The 20,943-nt window shown below is 48.4% G+C and overlaps 1 protein-coding gene across 3 annotated transcripts in view; it reads left to right on the forward strand.

Annotated features, from left to right (window-relative positions):
• LOC135903897 (AF4/FMR2 family member 4-like) overlaps window positions 1-20,943 on the forward strand; it is a 209,078-nt gene that overhangs the window by 59,796 nt on the left and 128,339 nt on the right. The window contains exon 1 of one of the 3 annotated variants that reach the window (XM_065434348.2): window positions 16,876-17,947. The exons of 1 other annotated variant lie outside the window; for it this stretch is intronic. In XM_065434348.2, coding sequence (XP_065290420.1) covers window positions 17,877-17,947 — 71 coding nt within the window. In that variant the 5' untranslated portion in view covers window positions 16,876-17,876. Of the gene's footprint in view, window positions 1-16,875; window positions 17,948-20,943 lie in introns of those variants that run through there. One more of the 3 variants, XM_065434346.2, reaches the window with a different exon arrangement.

A 20,943-nucleotide genomic window follows, 5' to 3' on the forward strand; every position in this document is an offset into this window, starting at 1 on the left:
CGGTCCGGCGGTCTTTTCTCCGCAGCAAAGGTTTCGGAGCTTCTCATTGGCCGCAGTTTCGCGTGACGTCATGTCTGTTCATGCGATCACGAGGGCACTGCTCTTCTTTTCTGCGTGCGTGTGTGGAGGCGCGACACCGCGTCCGCGTTGTCTAAAAATAGCGCGCTGGTTTCAAAACGGGTGTTCCCATTTCGGGACGGCGTGCGTCTTTGAAGGAGCCACTTCTCCCGACTTTATTGGGATTCCTTTCCTTCTATTGTTAACCTGTTCCCGCGCTTTCTTTATGTTCTTTTACTTATGCGTCGGTGCTTCTTCCCCCCTTCCTTCGCCACTTCTGAGGAGATTGGTAAGCACTGTTGAATAACAGGCGTCTGCCCTGCTGTATAGAGGTGCGGAAAGGAACTCAAATTAGGCTATCGGTGCACAACATGGCAGCGAATCTCGAGTTGTTGAAACTGCGTGAGCAGCACGAGGAGTGAAGCTATAGCTTGAACAGTGTGCGTTTACTTATGCCAGAGTTCCAGCTCAGCTAAATGTAGGCAGGGATCGGCCTGTTTTGCTTTCGCTATAACCTCATCGCGATCAGTTCTGTAGTCGTTCGAAAGCTGAAGAAGGAAATGACCAGCCTGTAAGGGAATCGGGGCATCGATGGTCGCAACCTAATCTGAGCTGGGCACCTTCGACGCAGCGTTAGTATAGGGACATCAAGTCACCAGAAAGTGCCCTGGAGTCTATACTACACTGTCGCTCTCAAAATTAAGTCATTCGCAGCGTTATTAAGGTTTCATTTCACTTAAGGCTTCATAGCGTTTGACATGGAGCTGCTGAACTTGTATGCTTAAGACTGTCAACTAATGTGTTTTTGTTATATACGACCCCATTCACTAGCACTCGTCGGCCTTAGCCTAAATCTAGCCCGTCAGCTTTTTCGGGCACCGCGATCATCTCCGCATCCCAACAGGTGCGCGTGCTGCGTTGAAAGCAGCGCCGCGTCGTAAGTCATCATCTCCCGTTTGATTTCGTACACTCGCCCACCCGTCTTGACGGTTGGTGGTGCCGTGAAAGGTCGCGTCGAGCTTGATCGTGTGCGTCTCCTTCGGGGCGCTGGCGGGTAGGATTGTAGGGCGTTGGGATGCAGTCGCTGACGTCACTCGGCTTCGCCGTCCAATCCCGTTTCGCTCTCTCACCTTCCTTATATATACTCCCATCGTATCCTGCGCCTGGCGTGTAATCCTCTCCGGCCCCATAGTGAGCATGGGTCGCCATCCTGCGTTGGCGAGAAGAATGGCTCGGCTTGCGTGGCGCTTATAGGAAAGGCGAGACATTTACCGAAATGAGGCGCCCGTGCTGAAAGTAGTGCGTGGGAGAGTCAGCTTATGTTGGGAACATCCGTTCGGTTTGTGTACTCACTGGTAGCGCCTATTTAGTGTTCCTTTTCTTTTTTATTTCATCTTACGCTATCTTGTCTTACTATAAGAGTTGGTAAGAGTTAGGTATTGTATTGTACGAGGGTAGTTTCCTAATATAGCTCGTTATTAGTGACCATTTAAGTACTTCGGGAGAGTCAAAATTAGTCCCGAAACCCTCATTAAAGCTTCTTGAAAAATATAACAGCGCTAACACATTCAACCGCAAAGGAACAAGGAGTGGACACGAAACCCTGCACTACGCCGTTTTTCACAGCCCGAGCGTTGCTTCAGGATGCTAAGCCCTTGCAGTCACTAATGGCAGTCGGGTAGGTATGATTGCTAGGTTAGTTATTTAGTTGACAAATTGTTAAACGGGAAGAGATAACATCTTACACGGCCTCTGAGAACGCTGTTTCTTTCACACGAGTGCTTGGTATTTTTTCATTTGTTCTCCCTGGTGCACTTCTTTAGGAGTTCGTGTGTGTGTGTGTGTGTGTGTGTGTGTGTGTGTGTGTGTGTGTGTGTGTGTGTGTGTGTGTGTGTGTGCGTGTGTGCGTGCGTGCGTGCGTGCGTGCGTGCGTGCGTGCGTGCGCGCGTTCATTTAATTACACCTTTGCCCTCGGAATGCACAAACGTCTTCGTACGCGGAATCCAGTTCAGCATTTTTTTTAGCTCATTCTTCGTCCTCTCCTGCAAGCTGTCCGGACTTTCAGGACTTCATTTTCGTAATATCGCTGCTTTTATACTTGTAGGGAGATTAGTCGCATGGCAAAAGCGCGTCTTATATGCACCGGCCCTGTTCGCAAAGGTCTTGGAGGGACGTTGAAATCAAACACCGATTCAACCTAAATTGAAGCGCTCTGAAATCACCAATATGGCTCTCTTGCTCAGCACATGGCTTAGAGAGAGAGAGAGAGTTTCACGTGCCAATACCACCATCCGATTATGGGGCACGCCGTAGTTGGGGACTCGGGAATAATTTTTACCTCCTGGGGTTCTTCATTGGGCATCCAATGCACGGTACGCGGAAGTTTTTTGCATTTCGCCCCCATCGAAACGCTGCCGCCGCGGCTGAGATTTGATCACGCGACCTCGTGCTTATAGCAGCTTAACGCCAAAGCCGCTAAGCAGTCACGGAGGGTAGGATACGACTTCCGTAAGTGGAGAAATGACGCGTGAGACAAAAGTGGTGTCACCATGTTGGATCTGTATATGTAACCAGTTTCGCGCGGAGCCCACGATTTGTCAAGAGTAAAAAGCTTTTAGTAAAAAAAGCAGATCACTTCCTTTCTGAAAGTGGTTTTCGAATTGCTGCTCAACTCCTAATTGTCTCTGTGAATAGCCAGGAATCCAGAAGGAAAGCAATACATTGTGTTACAGCATATATTTACAACAGGCACTCCCTTGAGAATGCACACAATGTTTTACTCGTAAAGAACTAAGCAGCTTTCTTGTGTGGTGCCTGACGGATGAAGTCGTGTGTTTCATCTTTTAGCTTCAGAACGGGCATTCACTTGAGAATACACACAAACGTTTTTTGGTGGAAAACTAAGCAGGCTTTATATGTGGCGCCTTATTACTAATATTATGACATGTTTCAGCATTAACGTGATAACATTGATTTGAGAATACTCACAAGTTTTACCTGGCGTACAAATTATACTAATTTTATGCAGTATACTTACGAGTGTCATGAGGTGTCGTTGCATATGGTAACTACTAAATTTCGTATCTTTTTCTTTTTTGTAGACTATGCTTCGTAAGTTTAGCCAGCTTGGCATTGTTTCTATAGACAAATAATGTACCTGCTTTTAATTCTTGTTTTAATTAACCGATGATGGCGATATAATCGTTGAAATCGACCTCGGGTTGCTGCATGAGCGAAATTATTCCGCCATAACCGAAGCCGCGACAATGACTAGGCTCCAAATTGTTTGATTTGTACCCAAATTTTGCAGCAAATGTCTCCTGAAGTTCAAATGCACATCCTTCAGCATTCGCTGTAGCCTCCACTGCCGAGTTAGAGCCGACGTCATTCCGTATAGTATAAGGAATTCCGACGAAAGGGAAAGGAAAGGTTCCAGAGTTCAGTGATGGCCATGCTAGTTTCAAGTAAAGTGATGCCTTCTTGCGGTGTTCCTTCAACGCTCAAGAAACGGCGAGTACCGACAGCACTTTGCTGTGCCTTAAAATAGTATATCGCAATTATTCTGGTTCGCTCACCCTGCCAATGCGCGCAATGTAAACACCATAACACAAGAAAAGGTATTACAAAATTTGAACTATGCTACACCTATCGGCCCAAGTTTCTGCCTTATTGAAGAGCATGCTTAGCGAAGAGACGGTGCAAATTTGTATATTCTAGTACACCTGACGTGTTCCGGTGTGGAGTAGTGGTCAGGTACTGGGATTGTAATTCATAGGTCAATTCTTGCCAGTGGCAAGTCTCCGATGTTTCTACGTTTTTGGAAAAAGGTGCTGTTTATCGATCCTTATTCTTTTTAATTATATGAATATTGCCAATATTTCATCTGAAACACGTTATGTGTGAAATAATTCATCAATCACTCAAAAAACTTTTGATGTGTGCAAATCAGGAACATGCTAGAAACACAAAATACACTTGCACATCACGTACAAGCAGCATAGCAGTCAGTTTTCTTTTGAAACACGTTAGGTACTCGGAAGAAGATTTATCGGAGACTAAAATAAATTTCTGATGGCGCCAATGGGGGGGGGCACCGCTAACATGTCACCGGATATACATATTCTCAAGGATTAGTGCTTGTAAACGGGGAAAAGTGCAGTTTGGTCATTTTTAGTGGATACCTCATTGACGCGACTTCCTGACGGCGCGCAGTATGGGCAGTTGAGAAGTTTCGTGCTCGTTTGCCCTGATCGCCTGCATCAAAAACAGCCCAAGTGCGGTGTGTCTCGTTGTTGGCGACAGCAACGACGTCTGCCGCGGGAAGCTAGCTGTCGGTGGTCGCCAGGCTTGGCGAAGTGTCGTCGCCGTCAAGCGCATTTCTTCCGCGTTTTATACAACGCCGGCGGCGGCGCTGTTTCCGGGCCCCCGTCTCCTCGTCCTGCTGTGGAGCCCTGACCTGTTGACTCTTCATCGGGGCCGCAGAAGGCGACATGGCGTACGTCACGAGGACCTCGTTGCGTGCTCCTTCCTCCGCGCGCGGACGGCTTAAATTGTGAGCGAGTGGGCGGCGGCCTTCAGTTGCGGTTTTCTCTGCGGCCAGTGTCCCCCCTGTCACACAGGCAAATTTGGTGCCATCGCTATTGAGCGGCATTACACACATCAAACGCCATGAGCTTCTCGATTCGCGGTGGCCGAGTGGTTGTGGCGTTCCACTGCTGAGCACAAGTTCGGTACGGGCGAACTACAAGAACGGTCGCAGATTTGGGAAACTACAGATACAGAAACTACGGGTATACGCAATAGCGTTTGCGTAATACCGAAATAACGGACGCTGGTAGCGACATCTGTGACCCTTCGTCTAACCACAATGCCTAATAGCCGCGTTTTAGTATTCCATGAGTGTTCTTGTTGAAAAAAAAATCATTTAAAAAGGCAACGTGCTCGCGATTAGCCGCTGCCGTAAATTTACACCAGCAACGAATTGGAATACACTTGGTTACTGCAGTAATAGATCTGTATTTGTGCGGCTGACCTCAGCGCCACCAGGCGACGCCACCAACCCGACCGTTTCTTTCTTTCTTTATTATTTTTTTTTGCGGTCAAATCAAAATGTTCTATTAAAGGAAATAAATTAAGTCGAGCTAGATTGAAAGATTAAGCTTCCGTAATAACGAATTGTTCATTCGTAGCGAGAACGGAGCTTTTTGCTAGTGAGAAGATGACGGAAATGGAAAATTGGAGTAGCGCCACCTGTTGTGGACTTCTGTACCTTTCGTGTGACGTCAGCACTGGCCGATTCACAGAGAGCGGCATGGATGGAGGTCGCATGGAGGTTGCGCAAACTCGTCCGTATTGGCGCAGCTGGTTCAAATAGAGGGGCAGCGGGATCTTGCTGCACCACAGAAATAGATAGTTTTGTTTATTGATGGTGCCATAATGCTCCGCTTTCCACTACGTCCATTTCGTTGTGTTCACTGCTGCCCCTTTTCTAGTTTGCGTGCGAATGGATGCGTGTGCATCTCTCTCTCTCTCTCTCTCATTTTCTTTTTGTTCCCCCCCATTTCATCTTTTCTGCTATTGTAATCTGCTAAAAACTCCAGTAGCATCTCAAACCTGCTATTCGGCTAATCTCCCCGCCTATCGTTAAAATTTATCTCACCAGCGGGTACGTATTTTCACTACTGTTCGATATTTCGGCTTCCTTGTGATGCCTTCTCAAAATACACGATGGCAGTTCACCAACATTCTGAGCAGTCTACCTCGCACGACCCCGACGCAACATATCAAACCTTTGCGTTCATTACTGTACGTAACTTCTGGTCTGGTCGGCACTTCCGCGCGCAGTCGTCCGCCGCCCCTTGGTTGACCTGCCGCGTGTCGACCGGGCTCGGGACGTTGGGGCGAGGGAACCGTGGCGGGGCGTCCCTCCTCTGTGCCGCCGATGACCTCCCCCGCGGCAAGGTCGTTGTGCCGCCGCCGCGTGCTCGCGCTACTGCCCCGCTCCTGTTGCGAGGCGCGCGGCGGCGAAAGGGCCGTGCTGTGCGTGTTCGTTATCCGCTGCCCCGGAGGCGTCTCGGTTTTGAGCGTTTGAAAGTTTGTTTAACGTAAGGAACGTTATACAATGACAAAGTACACGCTTTTGGGACACGCCCCGCGTTTGCTTCCGCGCTGCTCATCCTGACCAGCTCGTCTCGCCGAAGGGTGTGTCTCAATTCACCACTGCGAGACTCGCCTTGGCTTTGAATGTCCTTGCGCTATGCAAGTCCATTGTCAGATACACCGATCTCGACTACTCACGGGTAGCCGCCTACGAGTGAGAGGACACGAATGCGTAAGGGGCCTTACAGAGGACGGGTTGGCTTTATCGAGCGTAGGTTTCTGGATCGATCGGCAACGGGCATGTGGGATATCGATCGGCCGTGGTTAATTCGCAGCCATAATTGGTGAAGTTTGAGATATATACACTGACCTGGAGCAAATGTAGCGTTTCGAAAATGCGGTTGTAGTCGGACCTTGCATGTGTGAATGACGGTGTATACACATCGCGGTATGGTCGGAGCCGAGATCCGTACACGGCAGCGTTGTGGCCGGTAATCATTTTCGACGTCGCACTTCAGGACAACGCCTGTCGCCGCTATAGTTGCCTGAGCGTGGCAGGTGAATGAGCAGGCGGGTGCGTTGCGCGGCGAAAGAACGCGCGGGTGTTCGAAGCATATTCGAGGGAGGAGCCTTCTGTGGTAGCGAAGAGTCCTTACTCTCGCATGCGTGGAAGGCGAGTCGCTAGACCCCTGGCCGCAGTCGGATGGGCGCTGACCGCTGGCTCTCGCGTGTGGTGCGCAGGTCGGCCGACCGACCCACGTGTCGTTGTGGCTATTCCGTGTATCGATACCGGATCACCACGACACGTCTCGGTGAGGGCTTTGCGGCGCGCCTGGTGGCCGTCGTAAGCTGCTGTCCTGTACCTATGGCTCCTTTGCTCCACTATAGACGACCGGTTGGACGATCTGTTGTATTTTCTGACAGGGCAGCTCGACCCACATGTGATCTTTATGTAAAATGAAGCTTTTGCTAGTGGCAGTGTTGAGGGAATCGGAACTTTTATTTTTATTTTCTTGCTCGAGTTGACGGCATGGTCTTTTATGGGAACAATCCGCAATTCCGTTTACGACTCTGTACGGATTCAGGCAAGGTGCGCGAGCGAATAGGTGTGATACAAGTAGGCTGTGAAACGGGGGGCTGTGGGGCAGGGGTAAAGGATGGTGAAGCAGGACTCACTAAGAACTCTCCTGGCATGTTCAGCTACTTCCGTTTCGGCAGCCTTCATTGCGAGCTGAAGGAAAGGAATATAAACAAGAAGGATCTCTCTCTCTTTTCGTATAACGCTTCCAGGATGCCGATTGGGTGTCACGAGGAGGAACCTGGAAATGGGCACAACTCGTTTGAATGATATGCCTGAACTAAAGAGCCGGAACTATCAGCGACACGCCACAGGGAGAGGTCTATTCTGATTGCGAGTACCGAGATCCCTGTGAGCGCAGTCTTTGTAAACAATTCTTGGTAATCCTTCTTTCACACAATCCAATCTTTGGCTCACCCAGTCATATTGTGAACGTGTCCCCGAGGGATAACATAAATGGACTAGGGATGGGGTCGTGTGACGGTATGGCAGCACTAACTAATATAATTTTGTGAACGTTTATTAGAAAAGAATGAAAAGAACCTGACTAACACCCCCTCCTAAGATGAAGAAAAGGACTGTTGCCCTTTTGAAACTGTAAGACACAAAACAAACATTTGTCGCTGCCCTGACGTTGACAAGTTCCCTTGTTCGACTCTGGTTTCATTCATTCATTCATTCATTCATTCATTCATTCATTCATTCATTCATTCATTCATTCATTCATTCATTCATTCATTCATTCATTCATTCATACCTCAAATACCCCATATGGGGTTTAGCATGGAGGGATGGGCATATCTAGGTCATATGTTCAATGAATGCCTTGAACGATGAATGACTGGAGGGGTGCACCTCTTCAGCAGGTAGATGATTCCAATCTTTCGCGTTTTGAACGAAGAAAAAGAAAAAGATGAGTGGCGGTGCGAGCTGGAGGGGGATAAACAGCCTTTGAATGGCTATGACGGGACCAGTTGCGATGTGCAGGCTTGATGTCGGTCTGGTGAAGGAGCTAGTGATAAAACTTGTAAAAGAGACGCAGTCTTGCTGTTTTGCGGCGGTGCTCGAGGGTTGGAAGGTTCAGAGATTATTTCAATTTAGTTTCACTAGTGTGGTAAGAGTAGTCAGAGTGAATGAACGTTGCTGCACGATTCTGTATGGATTCCAGTGCTGTTGCCAGGTTAGATTGGTATGGGTCTCACACTGAGCATGCGTATTCCAGTTTGGGTCGAACAAATGTTAAATATGCAAGTAGTTCTACTGAAGGTGGAACAAGACGTAGATTACGGCGCATATAGCATAGTACACGATTGGCGTCATTGCTAATGCTGCAAATGTGTGTGGACCAACCGAGGTTACTGGACAAGTTAATGCCTAAGTACTTATAAGGAGTCACAGCACATATTTCAGAACCGGCGATAACGTAATTAGCTGAAATAAATGATTGGCGATGGTGGAAAGTAAGCAGCAACGGTTATATTTTTTTTCTTTTTTTTACGTTGAGGGACATTAGCCAATTATTACACCGAGTTTCAGTGACGTTAAGGTCGGACTGGAGAGCAAGACAATCAGCGTCGTTAATAATAGGACGATATATTACGCAACCATCAGCAAATAAACGTGTTTTCAAAGAACAACCTCTCGGTAAGTCGTTAATGTATATTAATGTATATTAATGTATTAGTAATGTATATTAATGTATATTAAGAACAGTAGTGGTCCCAGGACAGTGCCTTGCGGCACGCCGGAGATATCAGGTGATAATTTAGACGAGCATTGGTTAGCGTAAACGAACTGTTGACGGTTAGTCAGAAAGTTGCGCATCCATTGGAGAACACAAGGGTTAAGATTAAGACGCGTTAGTTTTACGAATTTACGAAGAGCCGCTCATGAGGAGCCTTGTCGAAAGCCTTTTGGAAATCTAGAAAGAGGGCATCTGTGGGGTCATTTTGATCAAGGTGTGAGCTCATATCATTAACGAAGAGAGCTAGTTGAGTTGGACGGTAATTGGAGGGTAATTGTGGCACGATGACGATGATCCTTTTTTTTATATGTATACTGGAATTATGTTACCTATTTTCCAGTCTTGCTGCACCACTCCAGATGATTGCTGAAAGATATGACACAAAAATACACTAAAGATGTGCGCAGTCTTCTTAAGGGTTTTGGAATTCATTTATTCCATCGATGCCGGCTGAGGATGTTAATTTGAGGGATTCTATTAGTTTGGTGATACCGTATGACTCAAGTGTTATGGCTGGCATGGTTGGGTGGCTGAGGTAAGGACAGTCTGGGAGGTCAGCGTTAGGTTCAGCAGTGAATACGGAAGAGAAGATAGAGCTTAGTACTTCAGATGCTTTATGGTCAGCAACACGGTTATTGTCGTCGTCATATAGTAATAATTGTTTACGGTTATTTGGGTTAATGTATTTCCAGAATTGTTTGGGATTGTTTTGCAGCATGCTAGGGAGTGTTGAGTAAAAAGTTCGTTTAGCTGTTGCGGCCAAAGAATCAAACGCCTTTTCACTGGTGTAATATTTTTTCCTGGTAGGAGCGCTATCGAAATGTTTGGCTTTGCGAAATAATCTTTTCATTTTATTGTTTAGTCATTTTAATGTGTTGTTGAACCGTGGGGACAAAGATCGCTCGGTTAAGGCGATGGTTGGTATGTAAATCTCAGTGAGTTCGAAAACCTTATTTTTAAAAAGCGTCCAGTTGGCGTCTACTGTACGCTTCGGGAAATCTATAATATAGCAGCTATAAAGCTCAGTCAGTGCATTGTTAATACTGGGGGGCTATTCTGTAAGGGTCCACTTAGTGGACTGTCCATTTCGGCCGCTGATGATTGGCTAGGGCTGCTCGTCTCCTCCTCTCTCGTACAGCTGCATCCAATCAGAAGCGGCTGAAATGGACAGTCCACAAGGTGGACTCTTACAGAATAGCCCCCCCGATGTAATCACCTTTATCGTAAAGTGTTATTTTCTTTCTTGTTTTTTGCTCTGAGGTAGTTGCCAGGATAATTCTGCATGCAGTACTGAGTGATCACTTAGTTCTGGTAGATGTGTTACAGAAGAAACACTGTCGGGATGGCATGTTGAGATAAGGTCGATTATGTTAGAGCACCGTTAGTTTTTTGCGTTGGGTATACTAGTTGCGTCAAACCAAAGGTGAGGCAAGTGTTAAGAAAATTACATTCGAGGTTATTCTTAGCGTTATGGCTGGTTCGGGCCATGTTATACCAGGAATGTTAGTCGCCTAAGAAGAGTAGTTGCGCATGACTAAATGACGTCGTAACAGATTGCGGTGTCTCGTGGAAGTGAATAGTGAAAGAAGCATCTGCGTCGGGGGGACGATAGTATACACCGATAATTATTTGTAGGTACGAATAACTAACTGCACAATACAAATTAAATTTCTAGAGGTGAAGTGATATCGATAATCATCGATAATTATCATCGATTGTCATATCGATAATCGGTTGCGATGGGCAGCTATGAGAACAACTCCTCCAAGTTCTCACCAAAACGAGCATTTGCCACAGTAGCTCCATTACCCTGCTTCCTAACAGGCGCCTCCAGCGTTTAGCGTTGCGGGCTAGCGCTCGGAACAACACACTGCGATCGTCTGCTCTCCCGCCACTTTCGATACGGAGTCGCGGCCGGTTCAGTTTCATTCGAATACGAAGCACGGCATCGCCGGCAGTAGGACAGGCAACCTGATCGATGCCGCGCGTCTGGCTCATAGGGGGCGCCTGCAGCAATTCCCGCCACCTAGGTTTCTGCGAATTTCCTCCACTCGGCGACCTGATCGGCCGAAGGCCTTGAATAGCATACGGTGCGCCTACTTCCTCCTTTCCCCTTGCCTGTTTCATAACGAAAGACCGGCGGCTTTGCCGTGCGTATATGCCAACTGCTGGTTAATTTGCTGATCAGCGACGAGTAAACACAGAAGGGAGTTTCCGTTGCAAGAAATAGCGACGGACGTCACACTTGGAAAGCGACGGTTGAACAAAGCCAAAGATGCCGTTCCGATGTCTGCTCGCGTGCGCTTATGTTTACGAAAAATTGAAGCGCTCCGTGCATCATCGTCGACGTATATTGTTGTGAAGCGTGTTTAACTTACGTTGGGTCATTTGTCCGCTCTAGCGTCCCACAGCCATTCCTGATATTAACGCCATAATAGATGACTCTTTTCTTGTGTCTGTGCGTGTGCGTCTGAATCTCGCTTTGCGGAAGTATTTGCATTCCAAACTCAGCGGTACGCGGCCCCTGAAGCCAGCACTCGAAACCTTATTCAAGTCTGCCGGTTTACTCGGCGGATTTCAGCACCCTATACGGCTGACTTGAATTAATCACTCGAAAGGCGCGCCTTGATTGCATCCGACAATGCGCATCTTTTGGCCCTTGCAAGCGTTTGCTGTTTTAAAAGTCCGCAGTGTCAACGCTTCGAAAGCCTGTTCCTGTGAACATGGAAGCAAGCTTTGAGTGCATAATAGATCATCAGTGAGATCGCCGCATGGCGACCGTCGAACGGTGCTAGGTCAGGTTTTAATAAATAAAGAGCCCTATTGACAATGTTTCACTATCTTCCGTATGAAAAATGAGGCCTGAGTGTTGACATGTTAGATGTTTCGGTGTAGAAACGTATGTACACTGCTCGTGAAAAAAAAAAGAAAGAAAGAAAACGGTTTCAGCACTTTTAGTGATCTAGCTCGTTCCGTATTACGATTTGTTCTTGAAGTACATGCTAGCCGTAGAAATTCGCCTAGTTAGGTAACGGTTGAACAGAACCGAATGAACTTTGCTACTTTTACTTGAAGAAAAATTAAGTTAATTTGTAAGAATTGATTTAGGCCTTATAGTAATAAAAGGAAAGAACGGTATAGTTTAAATGCCTTAAAGGGAAGCTGAAACGGTTTTCAATTTCCATGAATTGCTGGGATTGGGAAGAACAGACCTAATAATTTACGGTTCCGAAATTTTTTTCTTCGTTTTATTAATATAAGGGGTGGAAATCGCTTTCTAAATCACCCCCGCGGACACGCCCCCATCGCTTCCCGGAGCGCCGGGTGAGGTGGTTGCCAGAGGAGAGAACCGGCGAGAGTGACGTCACTGGCGGGGACCGAGCTGCCAGACCGGCGTGCTGGCATGCCTCTTTCCGTCCTGCGCTTTACTAAACGACGCTACGAGAGATTTGCCGCCGCCGCAGCTCACGTTTGTTTTGCGATTTTCGTAAACTGTTCTTTTCTTCTGTGCTGCGTGAGTGTTTACAGCCAAGGGCGCCCAACATGCCTTCGTTCTGTGCATCATTCGGCTGCGCGAACACACGCGGGCGAGACGATGTGGTGTTTCACAGGTTCCCGAAGGACAAGAAGCTTGCAGCGCAGTGCGGTGAGGAGAGATAAGTTCGCGCCGACGAAATCAACTGTGCTGTGCTCGGACCATTTCCGCGATAGCCGAATAGCCTTACGACAAATGCGGAAACGCGTTGTTGCTAGCGTTGCTATACTCCGTTTCATACATCAGGTGCAACGCTGTGGGGCTTGAGATACTTCTTGCAGTGGCTGCGTTCGCACTTAGAAAAAGTTCGGTGTTTCTTGACCCGATTTTTGAGAAAACTTTTCATATATAAGCTCAGTTCTGAATGAAAAAAAAAAGAATTTACCCATAGGAACAATCCGTGTACTTATACGGCTGCTAACACGTTCTTTTAAATCAATTTTCTTTTCGCCATTCTTTAATTGCAGCCCGTCGCGGCAGCTTCACGTGCATGCTCGCGCGAGCAAACGCCGCTGGCACGCTGCGAACCATAGACGGAAACACGCGCAGTAATAAATTTTGGTAACCGGACTTCGTGCGTAGCTGCACAGCATTGCACCTGAGGTATGAAATGGAGTATAGGCTTACCTAGTGACATTCGACGTACGGTTATTTTGCAGTTATCATGTTTACCACACGGCGGTGCTAAAACTGCCTAATATCTTTATGTCAACACTAGCATGGAGCGCGCATACCGATTCTTGATCGAGCCACAATCGCAAAGTCGTCGAACCATATTGTGAATATTGCACATATAATCCCCCTGACCATCTCGATCTGGATGTGTATGATAAGCAACTTCCATGACTGCACCTTGCAGCACTGCATGTGCGCGCTTTAAAACGCGGCACTTATGTTCGCGATCGTGTATCAACGCTCAGAAAACCACGGGACTTTAGACAAGCAGCGGCAAGGTGCTTGACATCGCGGAATTGTATCCGTGTTCACAATCTAATGAGAAGTTAGTGCTTCGGCATTCTTCCAGCAGCAAGTTCCCAGTGACACTTTAGCGCATTTTTTCTCCCGTCATTGGAACGTGCAGCTACATGAAAAAAAAAAAAAAGCTTACGTAACAGCTAAGATTTCCAACGCGCGAGAAGGTGCACACATCGCTCTCGCTTTTGGCACACTCAACATCGTCGTTGCCGCCGTTGCCGCCATCGTTTTCCGTATCGGCTGTCGGTTCGAACATGTACGGCGAAAATACAAGCTGTCCGAGACAGCGAAAATGTTCCATAATGCTTACAACTCAGCTATGAAGCCAGAACAGAACAGCGTGCTATGCTTTGAAACGGCGGCGCCGACCGGCGATTGATTGATTGATTGAAAACTTTATTGTTCCGCCGAGCTGGGGTGCCCGCCTCTTAACCTACACGTAGGTAAGGGAGGAGGACGAAGCAGTCCCCGCGCGTTGAGGACGGTGAGTCTTCACGGCCTCAACGGCCAGGCGGATTGCGCGACGCTGGTCGTCTTCAGCCTCGCTCTGGACGGCGACTGCCGCCATTGACGTCACAGCGGCTCCGACCAATCACGGACAACAGCGGCGTTCGCGCGATACCCTGAGGCGCTGGTGCGCGTTTTCATGAAAAAACAGCCGCTTGCGCTTGTTTCCGCCCTTTTTGAACGAGATATTCGTGTTCAGGGGACTCAAAACTGTAGAATGCCACAGAGAACTAATTTTTTTCGAAAAGTGTTTCAGCTTCCCTTTAACACTGGAAGTTTACGGATACGTCACTGTGCAGGAAAGGCATGTAACCACCTCATAGGTTTAAGGCGGACAAAATGTCTTAAAATAAGGTTTACACATATTTGATAACTTGGCTCGGTGTTGCACAAAAGTGGCAAAATATCTGTTTGATGTCTCTCTACGTTATCGGCTATGCGGTGTTGTAAACAGTTATTTTTTCTTGATTTTCTTTTCTATAACTCGTAAAGCATTTGATTATGTGAATAAGAACTTTGATTTCATCACCTATTAGAATTATGACTGTTTTGAGTGTGAAATTCTCTTCAGGCTACCTCAGCTGCTGCCTAATGCGAGTGTTTATGCATTTGTCGTATATTTGAATGGAATTGTGGATTAGCTGCCGTGTTAAAGTAGCCCCCTTCAAGGAGTGTTGGCATAACGTTCCTGATTTGTCAGCTTTTATGTATTGCGTCAAAATAAACGACTAAGTCTCCTAAACCCTATAAAAATTACTGTCAAGCGTCAGAGTGCCCTAAATAATTTACTACGATGCTTGTTTCTACTAATGAGTTTGCGTTTTTGGCACTCACGATGTGGATTCGTCATGACGTCATGATACATTGGCTAGCTCCTGCAACCGCTGCCGCTTCCACACTCAGCCCAAGAAAAGAGTCGCAGCACTCTTGTTTATCGTGAGCAACTTCATATCTAGACCTACTGCTGTACGACGTCAGGGAAGTTGGCTTTGTCACGACGATACCAGGTTCCGCTTTTAGAAACTAACTTTAACGTGAAATTAGAATATGTTTGTACATGCCAAGTGCCCTTATTTTCTTGCGAGAAGCGAGTGGTAGAGTTGCTACAAAGCCGAGAATATATCTCCGCTTCGGATTCAACTGTGAGACACCTTCGGCAAGGCGCGTGTGTTTGTTCGTTGGTGCCGTATTACGGTACGGTAAGTGCGGTATACGGTACGGTATTACCATTCCTTACCAACTTACCGCGATGACCGAAGACGCTTCGGCTGCGTGTGCTGCTCGATGCGTACGGTAATGTGATAACGATGATAGTGGCTAACATTGTGGCTTTGCAGAATACAATTACTATATGTTGAGTGCGAAATATTCATTGCGGCGAATACTGGAGACATTTAGCCTGTCCGCTATTCCGGCAAACGGGGGCGATTTGGGTGGAATAGCGTAATTGTGAACACGATTACGCCGCTATCGAAAATTTGCACCTGCAGCTAAGCAGAATGTTGTAATTGGCTTTGTGTGTGTGTGTGTGTGTGTTTGTGTGTGGTTGAGCTTTGCACCACTAGCTGGCGCCACCAATCTGGCCGCTCACGTTTACGCCCCCGCTCAACATGCAAACCGCCCGCGCTTGGCGGAATGCCGGACGCACGCAAAATTCTAAACTAGAAAGATTTAGTTTGACCATACACACATTATTCTTTACGGAAGTGCCTGGCTACGGCAAACGTAGACGCCAGTCGCTAGGGCGGTAGCGACATCTTGCGACGCTTCGTCCTACAACATGTGAAACCCTGTCGTATTACATACGTGCTCTTGTCAAAGCAATATATAAAAATATGATTGATTGTTGTAAATTGCACTGCTGCCGACACTTTACACCAACAGACAAGTATAATTATTTACTGCAATATAAGCTCTGCACCCTTGGTGGCGCCACCAACCTCAAAGTGCTTTTTATGGCACTTTTTATTTTATGTTTTTCGTCTATATGATTTCCGCTTCTTTTAATACTCTTTTTTTTTTCATTTGGCCTGAGTATATTACTCGCCTGTTATGAAGGGTACGAGCACAAGTTCAGTTCAGCCCACGTTTACCTTCCGGTTAGAAGGGCTGCCATTCGTGCTGCCACTTCGTCGCGCCGCAGCAGGCTAGTTAAAGTTAACTCGTGCCTTGGTGCTATCATGGTGAAAAACACACGCGAGACGTGGCCATGCACGACGTGGACTCTGTGGCCGACGCCAGGTTCTCACTGCTTTGGTTGGGTGCGGCTCGGCTCGCAAAACACTGTGCGAGCCGAGCCTCACCGACTCCTTACCGTCTCGTATGCCCTATAGAAAGTATTTCCGTACGGTAAAGCACGTGCATGCGCAGTCCTCCACCGGTACGGTATTACCGCACTTACCGTACGGTAACTTGGCACTGCTAAAACTATTACCGCGCCGGATGAAAAATACGTGGATAGGGCGCTTGTGGAGCGAAGAGAAACGTGCGGAATGTGCGTATGTCACGAAATCAACAAAGAAGTATCGCGCCTGAGGGCGAGCAAAGCCTGTTGCTCTCGTACCGCAGAAGTGGGCGGAGAGCCGCACGTCGGAGGTGCGCGTTGAATGACGTCACCATGGCGTCACGCGGATGACGTCCTGGCGTGCGCGCGTTGTCGCCGCCGCTGCTCTAGGTCGCGCGTGCGCGCATGCGTGATCGGCTTTGTATACCGGAGCGCCACCTCTGTTCTCCTTCTCGCTTTCGGTTTTGCTTGTCCAGTTTCGGCTGATGTTGGGTCGCTGTCGTCTGCTGCTGCGGCGCGGCGGCGACGGGTTTTTCGCGAAAACGCGCGGTGAAGTCGAGTCGCGCGCAACTCTGCGGTGCTACGTCGTGGCTTTGCGCTTCGCAAGCGGCAGCGTCGATCTTCAACGCGCAGAGAATTTGGTGTCAGCAAATCGTGCGTCTAGTGGAAACGTTGGCGTCGCTTCCTATGAGGAAGAAACGTGTTCATTTGTGCATGTGCGTTGGTGTCGCCTTTCGTTTTTTCGTTTTCCTCGCGGGAAAGAAATCGCCCAGCTGGTCTCCGCGTGGTGTGCTGCAAGTTGTGACGGGTGGCAGTGACCTTGGAGACGCGAGGACGGGTGACCGCGGAGTTCGACGACAGAGTCGCCGCTCTGCTGTGTACGCGTGCGCGGCTGCGGCGCGATAAGCGGCGTGGTCCTTCTCTCCGCTGCTTCACGCGCGTTTGTATTTTGCGCTCCCTCGCCTTCTCCCCTCGAGATTCTCTGAGGCCACCCGGTTGTGCGTGCCAGCAGTAGCGCCGGCCGCCGTCGGATTCTGCCGGGGGAGCAAGCAGCAGTGTGGCGCGCGCTCGCCGTGTGGCGTCCAGTTTTCGGGAAGTCGTCATCGCCGGCGGTGACGTCGCTCAGCTCCCCGGTCGATGTTCTTTCTCTCCCCCTCGTCACGCCTGTCGTCTCTTCTCTGGAATATTCCCAGAGATCCACAGTTCGGGAGCGCGTGCGAGTGAGTGACAGCATTCGCTGCCTGGGCTTCCTTCAGCGTTGCCTCGTCTTCATCGGACAGTGGTTACTCGTTGTCCCCTCATTGTGCGAGACTCACTCCTGCCATTCTGTGCCCGGTTGTGCGTGACCCGTTTTTCAGCGTCGGCCGCCGGCGCGGCGGTCGTCTTGGTTTCGCCGGTGCCCGAGCGAGGGCGGTGGTGCTGTTGTGGTGTGTGCGCGCGTGTGTGTAACCGATCGGCGTCTCGGATTACGTCGCACAGCGCCGGCGCCATCATTTGTTGTTGTCGTCGGTGTTTACTTTCTTCGTAAGCGCTCCCCAGCATTTTCGCCGACTGATGGTTTGCTGCAGCGTCTCGTCTGGTCAGCTGGCCTGTGACCATGGCCTGTAACGTGACGTCGTCCTGGGGATACAACCATTTTGACCCCTTGTGGAACACCGGCGCATCCAGGTTTGGATACACACCTCAACTTTTCGGTCTTCATTACGTCACCAGCTGCCGTTCTGTTGTTTAGGTTTGAAGATTTGATTGTGTGGCCATCATGCGATGAAATGTGTCGCGCACTTGGTTGTCCGCCGCAACGCTGTATTAGCAGGGGAGGGACGGAATGAGAGTCACCAGGCGCAGAGACTATATAGCGTATGTTTGCGTTCGCGACTCTTCCTGTAAGCGCGTCGAGTGCACGTGACTTGCGCGTGCGTCTAGCTATGGCAGACACAACTGGGCGTATGGAGAGAACGCGACTCGTAGAATTGAATGAGACCCGGTGCGTTTCACTAGTGTCCCCCACGGATGTCACGCCTTTGAGTCTTTTCGCTGGGTCTGCTTCAGAACGAGTGCGTGGACAGGAAAGAAACGGCAGCTTTTGTACGACGCGTTTGTTCGTTCATGTTCGGTTATGTGCTTCTCCGCAGGAGAAAGCTCTAGGTCGCGTGAGACAAGGCAGAGTTGATCTGCCCGATTTTTGCTTGTCAGCTGGGAACGTGTTTGCGTGCGTGTCGCTGTCGCGGTAACAGCTGCTGTCGCAGCGTTCGCGCGTGCGTGAGGTGTGGTGGTTCGTCGTCGCATGCGGAGATTAACCCGCCGCGCGTACTTCTCTGCGTTATCACTCCGGCTGTGCAGTTTGATGTCGAAGGACACCCCGCGGCGGTGACGTCTTGTTGTGCGCCCGAGGAGGCGGCGAGAAGTGTTTACGGCGCTGCGCCAGCGCCGACGACGACAGATGCGGGCCGTGAGGGAGGGAAGAAAGTGTTGAGATTTCAGAATAATAATAAAAAAAAAACACCGAGGAACAGGCCGGGGCGCGACGGCACTGTATATCTTCTTCTGTGATATGTGCTATGTTAAACAGAGGCAATGAGGTGGAACAGCTGCCGTGGAAGAACAGAAAGGCTAATCACGCCGTCAACACTCACCCATCTATTGTATAGATGAGAAATTGTCGTACGTAGCTGGCTGTATAAGGATTGATGCGATTTGTCGATGTAATATCTGTGTAAGTACGAATTTAGAAATAGCAGAACAGCATTAGTAGTACAATTTAATTAGTTGAGTCTGCGTTTGTGCAGCGAAGTGAAGAAATTGGGAAAAGGAAGCTTACAGGGTGACTAAATCAAGCGAATCGTACTTGTCTTGGTAATGGAATACACGGAGTAACGATCTTGCAGCAAACTTTGAAGAGCGCGAAGAAAACGAGACGAAAGACGAGGAACACGAAAGACACAGACGAGCGCCGTGTTCGTGTATTTCGTGTTCCTCGTCTTTCGTCTAGTTTTCTTCGCACTGGTCAAAGTTTGCTTCAAGATCACGAACCAACTAACTCGCGCCAGAGTCCTACGAAGTAACGCTTTCTATATGTTAATATTCTGTTTAGTACCGTGACAGATCGACAGGTAGCAGGGGCTACCTTATTAAGCTGTCATTATCATTACGCGTCTAGGCAGTTTGCAAATATGAGTGTATCGTAGGGTATGTAACTGATTTAAGTGAACCACACTTGTTAACGCCGTTCGATCGATGCCACGCAAAGGGGCATCTCGCCAAGTTTTGTTATAGTTATTTACGCCGCCTGATGTGTTCACCCTGTTCATTAATAGAGAGTTATAAAGTAGGGGCCTCGAAACTTTGGGGATCCAAATAGGTCTGCAGGTGTTAGCGTTGAGGAACGCCGGAGTGAAGAGATTTGGAATAGGGCTTTGGCGTTTGCGGATAGCGTCTTGCGCTCGCAGCACCACTACGGCGTCAAAGAAACTGTTATAAACATTGAAATAAAATTTGCCATTCTATGATAAGAAGAGTAATCTTGTTTTCGCGTTTAATTGCTGTTTAGAGGTTATTCTATTAGCAGCAAGCAATTTGTTGTGCTAAGTATTGGGTGACCAACTTTAGGTGAATGCACCGGCCAAGTTAATCCACAAGGGTTGGGCCTACGAGCCATGAAATCGACAATCGAATTTGGAATCAGCGGCGTCAAATCAATCAATCTTCATTGCACACGTTAGTTCAGAGAAATCGATAACCGCAGTCATTTCTCCTAGCTTACGAACTTCACGCGTTGCCACGAATCGAGCCCAGTTTGGTCCTATGTAGGTTAGAACCGTCGCTGCGTATGCTGTAACACTGCTGCGAAGTTAGCAAGTGCCACTATGCGCACTGGTGTTTTTCAAGGGTGTGGAGCTGTAGACATGGGCTGCTGCTTCTTGGGCGAGTTGGTAATTCATAGTTTGCACATCGAATACAAGGACCGAGCAAGATACACAAAGATTCATACAGGAGCTCCCTATGGCAACTGACATTTTCAGTTGTTTCGGGACACTTCAGTTGCTAGAGCGCTCCGGTATGTGCTTTTGTGTGCCTCACTCTGTCCTTGTCTTCCAAGCATACCGAGCGCAGCTCTAACCTAATGAGATAGTTCGTGCGCCCTATAATAATAACATGTGCAATTACGGTGTGGTGTGCCGCATGTGGCATTTTTGAGAATCCGCACACAGCGTGGCACTCCGCAATTTGTGGAGCGCTCTGAACGTAGCTAGTGAACGTAAATAGACATTTTGCTAGCAGCGTTTGCGTGTGTGTTTATGGCTGAGAAAACGAAAAGCAAACTTCCCGTTTTTCCCAGTCGTGCGGGCAAGTGCCAATGTGACAACCGTCTGTGCCTTCGACCCCGTTAATGGCGCGCTGTTTTCGCCGATCTGGCATTTCCGGGGCTAGGTATCATGCTTACTCTACACCTGTGTCTACTGTTCAATGTACTCCTTCCGGTGGAATGGCGCGCCCGCGCATATTGAAACATATCTACGTTCGTGTGCGTGAAGGCCGTGCGTGAAGTCCATATTTAAGATGCTGATCATAGAATATGGCTATTTAAATACGATTAAATATATCCTGTGAACAAAGGTCACACGAAAAGAGACTCAGAGCGCAGTATAGTGCCACGACATTTAACT

Source organism: Dermacentor albipictus, chromosome 3 (assembly GCF_038994185.2).
Source record: "Dermacentor albipictus isolate Rhodes 1998 colony chromosome 3, USDA_Dalb.pri_finalv2, whole genome shotgun sequence".
In the NCBI taxonomy this organism is placed as follows: Eukaryota; Metazoa; Arthropoda; class Arachnida; order Ixodida; family Ixodidae; genus Dermacentor; species Dermacentor albipictus.